General features: G+C 30.9%; 1 protein-coding gene across 8 annotated transcripts in view; it reads right to left on the bottom strand.

Annotated features, from left to right (window-relative positions):
* LOC143041968 (putative phospholipid-transporting ATPase IA) overlaps positions 1 to 14,852 on the bottom strand; it is a 58,552-nt gene extending 43,700 nt beyond the window's left edge. For 6 of the 8 annotated variants that reach the window (XM_076214158.1, XM_076214155.1, XM_076214154.1 and 3 more), the window contains exons 1-2: positions 3,917 to 4,058; positions 34 to 154 (exon numbers count right to left, since the gene is read on the bottom strand). In XM_076214158.1, coding sequence (XP_076070273.1) covers positions 34 to 154; positions 3,917 to 3,968 — 173 coding nt within the window. In that variant the 5' untranslated portion in view covers positions 3,969 to 4,058. Of the gene's footprint in view, positions 1 to 33; positions 155 to 3,916; positions 4,059 to 8,642; positions 8,775 to 14,672 lie in introns of those variants that run through there. The other 2 variants (XM_076214151.1, XM_076214156.1) reach the window with 2 other exon arrangements.
* Positions 14,853 to 14,972: the final 120 nt, after the last annotated feature.

Consider the following 14,972-nt stretch of genomic DNA (forward strand, 5'->3'; position numbering starts at 1 on the left):
TCTACCTGACTTTATTGTTAGAGTAAAACCTACCTGACTTTGTTGTTACAGTATTTGACGGGCTGTGGAGAGTTAATGTATATAACTCTTTGCTGTGTAGGTTCAACATCTTCTGTTGTCTCTGATGCTAAAACTTCTTGCATTGGATGGTAATCTGGAAAAAAGAAAGAAAGTATATATTTCCCATGTTTTATAATAAAGGATGATTTACTTTTAGAGTAAGGAATGGAACCCTGGAATGTATATATATATAGAAGTTTTTCACGTCCTTGACTGGCTGGCTATAGAGCCCTTGCATGGTGGATACCTTGGAATGTGTCAAAAAGATAACAACCCAAACAAAGAGCCAAAAATACCTCAAGGCCACTCAAAACAGTAAAAAAAAATAAAATAATAGGGCTTCAGCAGGGTCCTAAACAATATGTTACAAGATTTCAATGAAACTGATGCCATACTTAACTCTGTAGCATACAACTGAACCAAATTAATAAAAAAAAGCAAGACTAACAAGGTTCCTGACTTGAGACAGGAGAAAAAGTTGGAAGGGGTTTAACATGTTTGTGAGATTTCAACTCTCCTATATGTTTTTGGATGCCATTTAAGGACAGAGGAGGGGGAGGAACTAGTGGGATGAGCACATATTTGCTGTTCTTAAAGAAACCTTGACTCATCATTGTACTGTGAAAGTTTGTATTTCTTTATCTATTCAATGCATGGATTATCTTCCAATACATACAATACATGTTCAGGATAACTTCAAGTTATCCGATAAGAACATACCATGTCTATTTTTGGTTACCTACAATGTTGTCTTCCTCATCCTATCACATTAATATTGATCATACAACTCCTTCACTCATAGTATAAATTGATAATGAACTCATCTTTATATTATATCAAGTTTAGTTCTGAAGTTGGTCAAAATCACATGGTAGAGTGTCATTTCACAAAATATTCCATTTTTTTTTGTAAGTTACTGTGGATTCATCATTGTTTGTTGGATACCAATTTCTGTGGACTTCATTGATAAAGGTGAACCAGGAAATTACATGTCCAATGAATGACAAAATTTCTATAGTTTTGTTTGCATTCTGGGCAAAACCAAAAAATTAGTAACCACGAAAATGTAAATTTTCTCTTAATCCACAAATTGGTACCCATGAAAACAAATTAATCCATAGTATAGACATTCCAGAAAAAAGTGTACAGCATGTATTAAATGTCCTATGCATTGATGGCATTTTTGTAAAACAAAAAATTAAAATTTTATATTTTACCTCAAAAAAGAATTCTGAGCAGTTGAATTTTAAAGTATGACAATAAGGCAACCCATGCCACAAACTTTTATTTTTCTCTAAACAATTTAAGGAAATAATTTTGTAATAAAATGTTTCAATTTATTTCCTGTCTTCATGAGAACTATCAGTACAAAGTCTATAACAATATGTGCATCATAATTTTTACCAGTAATAACTGTCTAAAATGGCATATCAGAACTAGAATAGTGTGGATTTATAGAATATGTCAGATACCTTTTTTTAACCGGATTGAAGAATAACTGCATTTTCATGGATATTTGATTTCATGATTTCAAGCCATTATATTTTATATACAAGCAATTGAATGTGTACTCTGTTGAACATTTAAATTTGTGGTTCACCTATACCTCAGAATGGGTCTCATTGGGGTCTAAGCGGGACCCGGGAAATGACCAAAAAAAATGAGAATTGCTTACGTATATAGTGTAAGCGGGATACGGGAATCTGACAAAACAGTAAGCGGGATCAGGGATCGGAACCCCCCAATGAGACCCCCCCCCCCCCGAAATCTATGAAAATTGGTATCCCATGAATAATAATTAATACACAGTACAATACAATTGGTCAGATAACTTTACATTAACTAATACCTTCTAACAGTTGTCAATGGTAAATCTAATTAGATGTACTATATTTCAATAGTATAGAATAATCCATAGCAATATCAATTTATTAAATCCTGCAGAAACTGATAATCTGCTTATATCTGACAGCATAAAATATGTGATGTGCTTATTCCAAATGATACAAAGGTCTTAAGAGCCAATGCAAATCACCACAGATCAGTGAAGGGTAGACAACTCCATTGATCAAAAAGGACAATCAAACTTCACAAAACATAGAATCAAAGAAGAATCAAATGAAAATCCAAAAAAAAACAGAAAACATAATGCCCCTCTACTATCATAGGTGGGGCATACAAATCAAAAATCAATGCATGCATTTTGACTGTCCCTCTCGTATCTTTCGTCCCTCTTTTAAAGTATAACTACAAGATTTAATGCACTGAGTTATGCATGCAAATGTCAAGAAAACAACTAATGACAACAAACAGACCAAATAACCAGGTAAACAGGTTCCAATGTTTCCTACAGTTATGAGTACTTGCCTGCTTATACTAAGAACGATACAATTACAGTAGGTTTACCTATACAATTACAGTAGGTTTACCTATACAATTACAGTAGGTTTACCTATACAAGTACAGTAGGTTTACCTATACAAGTACAGTAGGTTTACCTATACAATTACAGTAGGTTTACCTATACAATTACAGTAGGTTTACCTATACAAGTACAGTAGGATTACCTATACAAGTACAGTAGGTTTACCTATACAAGTACAGTAGGTTTACCTATACAAGTACAGTAGGTTTACCTATACAAGTACAGTAGGTTTACCTATACAATTACAGTAGGTTTACCTATACAATTACAGTAGGTTTACCTATAAAATCTCCTGTTTTCCTGGTGAAAACATACCAAGCCTTGTAGTCACAAACTTTGGTATCATATTAGTTAAACAGGTTACCATTCTAAAGCATGTGCTACCTTTAATAATGGTTTTAAAAGCACTTTCAAAACTATCATGTGGCAGCCAGATTTTATAGGTGGAAGCAAACAGAGTGCATAATGGCAAACCACAACCTTTGATCAGAAAACTGACAATTCTTGTCAATTGGTCTAATGCACCTGCAATCTGCAGGGTTCAACCTCAGAGTAGATAGGCTAGTGGTATAATAGATGAACTACAGAAAACAGTTTACTACAAGGTCATCAAGGTCACCTGTCCCTATCAATACTGCATAAATTAGCCCATAAATAATTTTGATCATTCTATTTATGTGATTATATATTTATTCATATTTACTGTAAATATTAAGAGCTTATTGCAGATCTTGTAATTTTTATACAAATCAAAAGATAGAAAGCTTCCAACAAAATCAAATGCAGTAGCGGATCCTGAAATTTTCATAAAGTGGGGGACCACTGACTGCCTAAGAGGTGGCCCGCTCCAGTCATCTTTCATTTTTTCCCTGAATATACAATCAAATTTTGCCAACAAAAGCCCCCCCCCCCCTCCTAAATCCACCACTGCAATGCAAAATGTTCTAGTTCTATTAGTAATGCATTAAACGTACTTGTACAACACTTAATTTTTGGATGCTGAAATTTATTCTTCTAAAAAAAATTAGGACATCACACCATACACGGTATAAGAAAATTAGTGCTTCTTGCTTTTTGTAAGAAGTTTTTGTAGCATATTATTAGGTACTTAACATTATGCAGGACATTTAGACTGTTCTACGCATTTGTATTCCATTTATAACACAGATACATGATTAACACCATATGCTAACAAAATTATTGATTTTCCCCAATCATATAATAAAAGACTATAATCAAGTTGTCATGTATTTCTAATAACTTTCAATATTGTCATTTTTTTATAGCTAAAATTCATGCAATCACAATAGGAGCAAAATAATGTAAACTGTCGTGTATCAAGATATTGATTTGATCATTGAATGTTTACCTTCGACAATTTTATCTGACCGTTGATGCCTATGACTAATGAGTATAAATAAAGACACTTACGTCCCTGCATTAAACTCTGTAGGTGTATATCTGGAGCAGCTATTGTCGGCATTGTCAGCAAATATCACAGACTAGACATAAAACTTAAACAAAACCTACATATTCCCGTCCAGAATTATTTGCACTTATTCATTCAGCTCCAAGTATAGAATTTGTTAATTCCATTGAGAATTGTCATCAATAAATGCTCCAATAATCTGCTAGATAAACTGGGAGATTTCACATGTACAGCTACAGAGTTCTCAATGAATTTGCTTTTATCTTTGTTTCTAATTATATCATTATAATTAGACAGAATGACAAGGGCTTCATCAATATTCCAGAGAGATGTGTTTTTGAAGGTGACAAATAATGGATTTTCTAATCATAATAGAATTTTTTTCTAAATAAGTATCCTGAAGGTAGAATACATTACTTGAAATATTCCCAAGAGAGATCACTAGTTACAAATAAATTGATAGAATAAGTGTTAAACATATCTTTGCTTAATAATTAATTTCATACAAAGAGTTTCCTAATCAAGATAGAGTTATCCTGCTGTAAACAATTCTTCACATTGTAACTACAATTCTTTTTGTTATTCTTCATAGCGATATAAGTGTCCTCCATTTTTACCTCATGGCTTCAGTTCGGACAATTATTGTATTCAATAAAACTATTGTTTAATGTAAGTTTTATAATAATTAATTTTTTTTATGTTTATGAATATTAATATTTGTTGAAACTTAAAGGAACAGTCATCAACAATCAAATTAAAATACCAAAATATAAATATATAAAATAAAGGAAAAATTGACATTGAGATAGTAATGACATTGGAAGAACCAATTAATCTAATCAATAGTCATTTGTTATTCAATAAATAGCCAATATCATCATCAGTCCTGTTTCTGTGATTTAATTGCAAGAATTTCTGCCAGATTGAAATTACTTGAATGACATGATACTGCTCAAAATTAGATGAAGTTAACTGTTATAGATAGGTTCTTTTAACCAGGCCTTTTACGTTAAGTTATATGTGCAATACTACATGTACTATTCTTTACCTAAAAGTTTTCTCCTCAGTTAGCTCAGATAACCAATGTTGTAGGAACTACTTCAGAAGATTAGCAGGGTTGAATTTCTTGTTTTTAATGAATTTTGATACCCCATGATAATATTAAAAAAAAGAAGCTAATTTAAAATTTCCAGTCATTTACTTCAATTTTCTTCAATAAAATCATTTAGTAGATCTTTGATGGTCTCTGTTAATTTTGTGTAAATCTGGTCTTCACGGTACAATTTTAGTGCTTGAAATTATGAATAGAAGAAAGTATGTTAACTTCTAGATAATTTTAGGTAATGGGGTAACTGTCTCTTTGACAAGTATATCCAGCATCTCAGTTTATCCATATGATTACATGTACTTTGTAATACTTTAAAAATATCACAAATTTGTGTTGTCTGCTATTATCTGTATCTTATCCAGTCAATCATGCATTAAAAGTAGGTCAAGGTGAACTTATGTTTAAACAGTTATATTCATACAGTTATGTTCATAAATACTATTATATATGTCAACTGACAAAAATGATTATGTTATCATTTTCCAAAAAAATGTCTAGACCCTCCTTTATTGCCTCTTTCATATGTCCTCTAAAAAAAATGGTACATGTAGGTGGAATAATGAGAAAATTCTGGGTTGGAGAGGTAGTAATAACTTATAAATAATTACTTAAATCAATAAAGATGGATCACAAAAACACAGCTTCAATATATCCAATATAAAAAGGAAGATGTGGTATGATAGCATATAGACATCTCTTCACAAGAGACCAAATGACACAGAAATTAACAACTGTAGGTCACTGTACGACCTTCAACAATGAGCAAAGCCCATACCGAATAGTCAGCTATAAAAGACCCTGAAATGACAATGTGTAAAACAATTCAAACAGGAAAACCAATGGCCTAAATTTACAAATGTATGTTAAAAAAAATGCTCATTGATTATTGATGCAATTGTTTTCTGATCATATGTCATAAACTAGAGATACTCTGACATCCAATTTACAACTTTGTGTATACAATTTCATTTGCCAATATCTTTATAGTAGTTACATATTATCACACAATGGAAAGTAATTAGTTGCAATGATGTTTATACACAGGTGATAACAGGTTAATATTTTTATCTGCTCTATAGCAAATTTACCTAGCAATTACCTTACATTTCCAATAACACTGATCAATGATCAATACACCAATGGAAAGAAATTCTTCCTGATGATGTCATAGCTATCAACAGTTTGTGTAATACACACAGCATCATTAATGCTCCTACATGTCCATTGGGTATAAATTAGTTGAACTAACATTTGATGAAATTGTTTATTTTAAATTCAACTGCTTTTGCCTCATGGGACTTACATTCAATTGCATAAAGTTTGTATTACCACTTTTAATGATACTTTGAATGTGAAAAGAAAAGCTACACATGCACATGTATTCATTAAAAATTCAAACCAACAAATCTATATTGGAAAAATATCAATTGTTGAATGATTTTTGCAGACTTCTTTGGATATGCACATATAACATTTCTGGCAATCAATTTTTGGAGCATTTCAAACCAACAAGACTGAAATGAGCACATGCTGAAATGTCTTGCCTACTGAACTGACCATTAATTTTATGTTGATAGTCTTAAATATAAAGCTTTACTAAAAGTATCAAATAAACTTCACATGATCCAAGAAAATGAGGTCACGGTCAGATTAATCAAACCTGAAATACATGTACACCTTACAAATTACAATCACATAATACACCAACTATAGTTGACCTATTGCTTATAGTTGCTAAGAAACAGACTTCACCAGGGAAACTAAACATTGACCAATGAACCATGAAAATGAGGTCAAGGTCAAACTACTATGCCAGACAGACATGTATACCTTTCAATCAATCTATGCATCAAATACAGTTGACCTATATTGCTTATGGTATCTAAGAAATAAACTGAAAACTTAACATAGACCAATGAACCATGTAAATGAGGTCAAGGTCAGATGATACCTGCCAGACAGACATATACACCTCAGTAAAGAAGGTGAGACATTTCAGTGTGTGTACTCTTGTAATTCTAATTAATAGGATTCCAGAAAGAAAAAAGTATAACGTTCACTGTATACTTATTAAGTACTTATGTCTTAATCATTTACATTGATTCAAAAAGGGACCATAGGGGCATGAAATATGATGTGTTCATTTATATATGTATGTACTCAGTATAGTTGGTGGTTTGAAACTCATCAAGTATAATTGAAGTTAATATTTTCCTGAATGCTACTGGTGTAATTAGTATCTAGTCAGTAGTGTATACATGCACCGATATCCCTAATGATCATAAGTTATTTTTCTATAACAGCTAATAAACTGTAATGTTTATTTTGTCTGATATATTTTTAGTAAATTATCATCAATTTTCGCCTTGAATCATTATGTTTTCAGACTGTGAATGAGGATTATAAAAAAACAGCAACAGAAGCAAAATATTCAAATAAAAATACTGATCAGCTCAGTTCGTAAATTTAACATGTTTAACATGTAAATCCATTTAGTATCATATCCCTAGTCAATAAAGTGTTTTATTCATGTACATGACTATTTTGCTAATCATTGGTAACAAGTGGCATTTCAATAAATTATTCAAAAACTGTTAGTACGATATATACAACTGAATATAAATACATGGGGAAATGGGCTATACTTAAATGAAACAGTGATTCAAACACTCAACAAAACCAAACACATCTTGAAATCCACATGTAGTCTTCAAATATATAAAGACCCCAGAAAATTTAAAGAATGCTTAAAGGCCTTAGGAATATCATTAAAATTGAAACAAAAAACAAAAATATGAGCCCAGTAAAATATCTAAAAAATAATCTTAGACTAATAAGCCATAAATTCAGTCTTTACAAAAAAAAAATCTTTAAATTTACACTGCTTCAGAAGTCACTTTAAAGTAACTATAATCAAACATCATTTTAACTAGCCTGTGCTGTAGAGATGGTGGTTAATCATCAAAATTGTTTGCTGTTTGGTGGAATAATGGACAGAATAAATGACAGATGCATAGACCAGAAAACATAATAGCCCCTTTTTATCCTAGGGGATTGAAAAATGAAAAAAAATATCCCTATTCTAAATAGGTGCCAAAATTTAACAAAAGTAGAATTGAAAGAGGATAACTATCAAACTTCCTTTATCAGTGACAAGCCTTTTATTCAAAGTCCTTTTTCAGTAATAAATCTAGGACCAAACATCCAAAACAACGATTTATGTATCAGAATTAGAACTTAAGTCTGTGTAAGAGTGGACTTTGATCTGATGATATCAGCATAAATATGAAGCATGCATGTATATACATTTAAATACTATATACTGAATAGCATAAAACATTTTTAAATATATTCAATGAACAATGCATTAGGTTCACAGTGTTAATATCTTGGTACAATGTACATGCATTATTGAAGTGTTCATTGAGGAATGATTTACTGAAACTGGTCAAATACCTAAATATAACATCTTGAAATTCATACAGAGAAATTGGTGAAAACAATTTTCTTAGTGTTGTATTTTCAGAAGAAAAAAAATCAAAATAGACATGGTAGCATTTTATTAAAAATCAATTGAAGAATTTGTACAACACAATCTTACAACACCTAATTGTGCCTACCTTTATTTTTACCCAAATGAACATAAATTATGATGAGACAGTGTTAATGATATAATCCAGAGAATCCAGTGCTAAGATTTATGTACATGATCATTAAATCTGTGTAGTATGACCATAATAAGAGCACCTGTTGTAAAATGATCAGATTTCCTCCATATCTAGTAATTACAGAAAAAATCAATAGCAATACATTTATTGTACCTTCTGTCAGCTACAAAACAGTTCTTAAAATTGAGTAGTTACGAATCTCCAAACTCATTTTATATTAAGTTTTAGATTGTAATTTAGTTATATTTCTATATTGTACATCTACTTCTCAGCCTGTTACGCAATCTCATAGCAAAATATAACAAAACACGAAAAATCTACAATGAAATATGGTTAAAAGATAACTATCAAATAAGGGGTTGACTACCTACAATTAGACTGAAATCTGAGAGTTTGGACTAAAAAGGATAAATTGCTTCTAACTACATTTTGTAGATGTTTAATTTTACAATGACTAATCAGGAAAAAATAAGTTCCACAGATTAGCTAACTTCAATCAAGAATAAACACAGAAGTATAAATATGATATAATTTCATGGATGCAGAGCAACATGCGAAAAAGTGTGACATGCTGTGATGATGTGAAAAAGAGGTGTACAAATTTTATTATCATCTGTCTAAACCTGCCATCTTCAAGATGTTATGTGTTTTTAACATCAATCAACCAATATCACAACCAAAACATTAAGATATTTTATCTAAAATTATTATATATAAACAAATGTATCTGTAGCTATTTATTAGAAGAGTACTGGTTTAAAATGTATCAAATAGAAACTCACTTTTTCTCACATGATAATTGGTTTAGTTTATATTTTCATCACAGCTAGAACATGAATCTTATCAGTGTCAAATGTAAGGGAAAACATAACATATTTTTTAAAACATGCAATTGTTGAAAATATATAAAAAAAAAATTTGAGTGGCAAATTCAATTGAGTAGCATTTTTCAAGACCACTTGAAGTGGATTTTCTGAACAAATTTTAGGCCAATATGTGTCTATCCAAAAAATATAGGGTTCTAATGCCTTTCATTAGTTTTGAGTAACCTCCCTTGCCTAACAGTTTTTTCATTAATTGATTGGAATTAAACACCACATTCAGCACTATAAGTATATTTATTTAGTGCGGTCAGTTTCAAAAAGTTGTTTTGTCTTCAGCCTCAGGTTGCTGTTTTTTTTATATATATGTTTAAACATCTCCTTCTATTCAAGTCATCAATAATATTCACTTCATAGAATAAACTTGTCAACTTTAAAAGGACTTTTTTACATGTTGAGTTTGGAGAAAAACCATCTCATCTAATGTATGATTCTCTGTCATCTTAAACAACCCATCATCATTCTACTACTGTCTTTGATTTTCATTGCAAATTCTAATAAATCTATTTTTTTTTACACTTGCTGAAAAAGTCATTTACACTTGCTGAGGAAGTCAGGTATAAACCTAACTCTTCAAATTTCAATTTTTTCTACTATTTTCCATAACTGAAGTAAATTCTAATCAATAAATGTTCATTTAATTATATAACATAAAATTGTACTACTAAAGCTTTAAATAATGCAACAAAACATGTTACATAAAAACAAAAGTACACACACTGAAACTTCTTGTCTGCTTTCCTGATTATTATTAAGGGGACGACCATATGTTTTACAATACTTTTATAAAGGCTAGATACAACCAAACTTTAATACTTTGTATGTATGCAATACATGTATACCTGGTATATGCAGTCGGGAATACAGAAGATTCATTTCTGCAGAGGATGATGATTAATTCTAATAAAATGGTACATAATGACTTGACTATACATGTATTATTTATAATAAACAAAGCATTTAAAAATTGCATGTTTTCGAATATTATAATTATAGTTGTGAAAATAAATAGTCAGTCCCTTGCTTTAATGAAAAATCTTGCTTCAATAGTGCAGAAAATAGATAACCTGTCCTCTTAGTTTACAAAAATAAATAACCGATCCAAAACAAATCCTCCTGGCCCCCACCCCCAGAATATCAAATGGTCGTCCCCTAAGGAGGCTTGAGGGTAAAAAAAATTCAGAAAAAAATTAAACATTTTTTTTTCATTACAAATTTTATTTATTACTTTATTAGTTGTTACTTTATCATATATAGTACAAAAATTATTCAAATAAATCAATTCGATTTGGCCCCAGATGACTCTTAAAGTGTATGTATCATTGCAAAAGCTCCAAATTATCTCCCTCTGGTGCAAAAAATGTCATTTTTGGGCATTAAAATTGAAATATACTTTTTAAATCATCGGTGACCTATATCATGTGTATTTTTTATTATTATTTTCAAAATGGCTGTATTTAAACTAAATTATTGTAAAATTTTAGCGATTTCTGTAATTTAGTTCTTTTTTATTTCAATATTACCTCTTTTTCTCCTATTAGTTCAACAGAAAAAAAGTACTTTTACAAAAATCTATACTTCTTTCAAAGGCAGATTGTGAGTGTAAATAAAATGAGCCATAAGTATGATCTTGATCCCAATACCATTTGCACCCCTCAAAATCTCAACATGAATCAAATTTTTTTTATGTTTTTGGATGCCATCTTTCGACATTTAATCAAGCATTAGACATCAAATTTGTTTTCGTAAAGAATTTCTTTTTCATCATTAACGTTTGGTCCAGTTTGGAAATACCTGTCTAACTTTATTACAGTACTAAGTACTCATAAATGTAAGAAAATATAAATATAATTAAGAAATAATTCATGGGGGCTTGAATATATCGTGATTTTACCACGGGTTGGCCCTTTATGACAAATATTTTACCCTGAGCGATAGCGAGGGGTAAAATATCGGCATAAAGGGACAACCCGTGGTAAAATCTAGATATATTCAAGCCCCCATGAATTATTTTGATTCTAATAGGACAAATACGGTAATTCTTTTGGATCGAAGCGCTCTGGGTGGAGGCTGATATTTGCCGTTCCCATAAATAAATGCACTATTCAATTGGCGTAAATGAACGGAACAAACAGTCAAACTGAATTAGTGACATGCTTAAACTATTTACAATATGTATTTAGATAGTTTTGGATGAATTTAATGATCATTTACTTATATGTCTTATATGTTTAAAAAAATTAGCTGATATCACATTTTAGCATCGTTTGTTTACGTTTTCTTGTTGTGATGATTTTCCCGTAAAATGCTTATATTCTGACATCGTTGTTCTATGACGTCAGGTAGCTCATTCATTAAAATACATATGACGTGGGAGTATAATAGGAACAGCCCTAACAATGTATTCATATTTTACCACGGGTGTGTACTCAAAGCGTTTGAAGGACGTCATGTTAGAATAGTCAATATACAACAAAGAACTTGTAAATCTAAAAATGGTAATTTTTTATTACAACAGTCATAGTACTTCCTTTAAATACCAAGTTTAAAATTTAATTCAATGCTCAGGATTCTTGAGAAGGCATGTATACATACATACTAGATGTATGGTTTTCTGTCAGGAAACACCCTTTCATGTACACAAGCGTCCAATAACACATACTGAGTCCCTTATTAGAATCTGACTACTGGTTTATAATGCTGATTGTGATTGGCCTTTTCAGATCTAAAGGGCTAGGGGTAATTTTTTTAATTGTTCATAACTTCATACCCCAAAATGAAAATAACCTCACTTTTTTTCATTGTTCGTACCCTTAAATGAAAATAACGTAACCTCATTGGTTGAATTTCAATTGTTTGAAGGGACGATTTTTTGTGTACGCTTTAGAAAAATTGCATTATATTCTGAAATAGCGAAGTAATCTAACTGTGACATTTATTTTAAAACCAATTATTACAGACTAGGGGAATAGCTCTGGTAGCATGGATGGAGGCGATCACATACGGACACATAAAAACACATCTACTCCATTTTCTACATTTTAATCAGACAAAGATTGACGCCACAAACATAAATACAAGATACTGGCAAAAGGGGAACAACTCTCTCTTACAAACAGAAACATAATCTGACCATACATACTGATATATAACATCCCGCCCCCAAAACAAAAATTTACTAAATTTTTACAATGGCCAATGTGTTTATGTGGTAAAAAAAAATGCAATTTATAATATTTCCAAATTAAAAATTTACATGATTAAAGTTAATCTCTCGACACTCTAGTAACCATTTTTAAACAAACGTATCAACGCTGTAAAACCGAAAGTCTGGCATCTCGGACTCCTCCCTCGGATGACCTTATGCACGCATTACTTCCACACAACAATTACAGTGATGCACACATATTAATGGCATTTCCTACTAGACAAACATATACATGTATCATTATAAATAGCTGAATACAAATTTGATAGTATCATCAGACCTTAAACTCGTAAATTTAATAAGGTTTTATTTATGATAAATATCACACCGCTAAATGATAAACACATTCACATTTGCTTACATGTAATTTCAAAGTAAACAAATAACGTAGATCAAAATTAGCATGAAAAGTATCTGGTTTCATAAAATCAACATGGTTAAAAATAGAATGTTCTCGTACAGAATAAATTCATCAGCTTTTCTTTAAGATAGGTCTTCTCGGAAATCTGCAAAACCATGGCGATACAGTTTAGTTATCACCAAAACACAGTAAATATAATTACGTTTTTAAAAATAGTCAAATATAGGTTACGGCGGAATGAAACACAACAGCAATACAGTCAACATTACGAAATACACATCACACGTGTAGTTCAGCGGATAAATCTGGGTCAAAAATTGTTATGTAAAATGGCTCTTCTAATGAAATCGGAACTTTAGACTATGCATGGCGATACAGTTATCACCGATGCAAATTGAATAATGTCAAATGAAAATAGCATATATATAAACAGGATCCAAATATTAAGGAAATCAAATAATCATGATGCAATGAGATAAATCTCACGTGCTTTCTGGTTATAAACGGAATACATGTAGACATTCATAAATAATTCACAAAGACAGTACGTACATCAGACGAGACATGGTCTGTTCCTCTCTTCAAAAATGCAATTTAAATGTTGGTACTATAATAAAAGTTTGGCTTAATTTTTAAAATCAATAAAAAGTTATCAGCATCATGGCGGAATAACAGGATCCATCAGGAACAACTTTTTAAGTAAAAATATCCAAAATCCAATGAAAAATTAAACTCCAAAATATGTATAAATCATTATTCACGATCGTTTCGGGTCCCCACCATACAGACTAGGGGAATAGCTCTGGTAGCATGAATGGAGGCGATCACATACGGACACATAAAAACACATCTTCTCCATTTTCTACATTTTAATCAGAAAAAGATTGACGCCACAAACATAAATACAAGATACTGGCAAAAGGGGAACAACTATCTCTTACAAACAGAAACATAATCTGACCATACATACTGATATATATATAACACAATAAAAGGAAGCATGAGCCACAAATAAATAAACCTGTGGAGGAAACTATCAGTACCATTGATCAAGTGAGACAACATAAATGAACCTTTTACTGGTTTCTAATATTCATAGAACAGCAAAACATGAAAATTTTGAAATAAGGAAAAAGTGGCATCAGAAATATTGCAATTTTGTAAGTAGAAGTTACTTGTCAATGTCAAAAATGAAATCATAAATCACATTTTGCAATATTGGAAAAGCGCAGCTTGATCTATGTATGACAATGTCTGTGGTGCACAAACATGTATACATGACATGTATAACCCCTCCCCAAAATACATCATATATTACATGTTACATTTCTTATTGCATGTGGATTTCTTCAAGAAAATACCAGTGTTTTACATTCGTTGATAACACAACAAATATGTCTAGTGGTAGCAGAAAGTCTTTTTGATTTAGGAAGAATTGTGTGTATAATTTAAAGGCTTGACGATAATTTTGTAAATTATATATAATTATATTTATTTTGATAAATATAGAAATCGACAGTGGCCTTTCTTACCTTCTGTTCTTGTTACAATATCTGACAAATCCTTTTCTGACATAGCCTAAATCAATGTTTTAAGAAGCATATCAATTGCAAACTAGATTTCAACTAGCAATTCTGCAACGTCTGAAGTGATTGTCATCTGAACATTTGTAATGTCAACATCTTTTGCCTTGGAGGTAAATTATGTCCACCCGGAAGAATATTCTCAGTAAAGTGTTCATTCTATATGATATGTTTTGAAATTTTCGACATCATCGTTATAAAAATAAAATCAACTTCCAATTTAAACAATTCTGAGTTCTTTGACGTTTC

This window comes from Mytilus galloprovincialis, chromosome 8 (assembly GCF_965363235.1).
Source record: "Mytilus galloprovincialis chromosome 8, xbMytGall1.hap1.1, whole genome shotgun sequence".
In the NCBI taxonomy this organism is placed as follows: domain Eukaryota; kingdom Metazoa; phylum Mollusca; class Bivalvia; order Mytilida; family Mytilidae; genus Mytilus; species Mytilus galloprovincialis.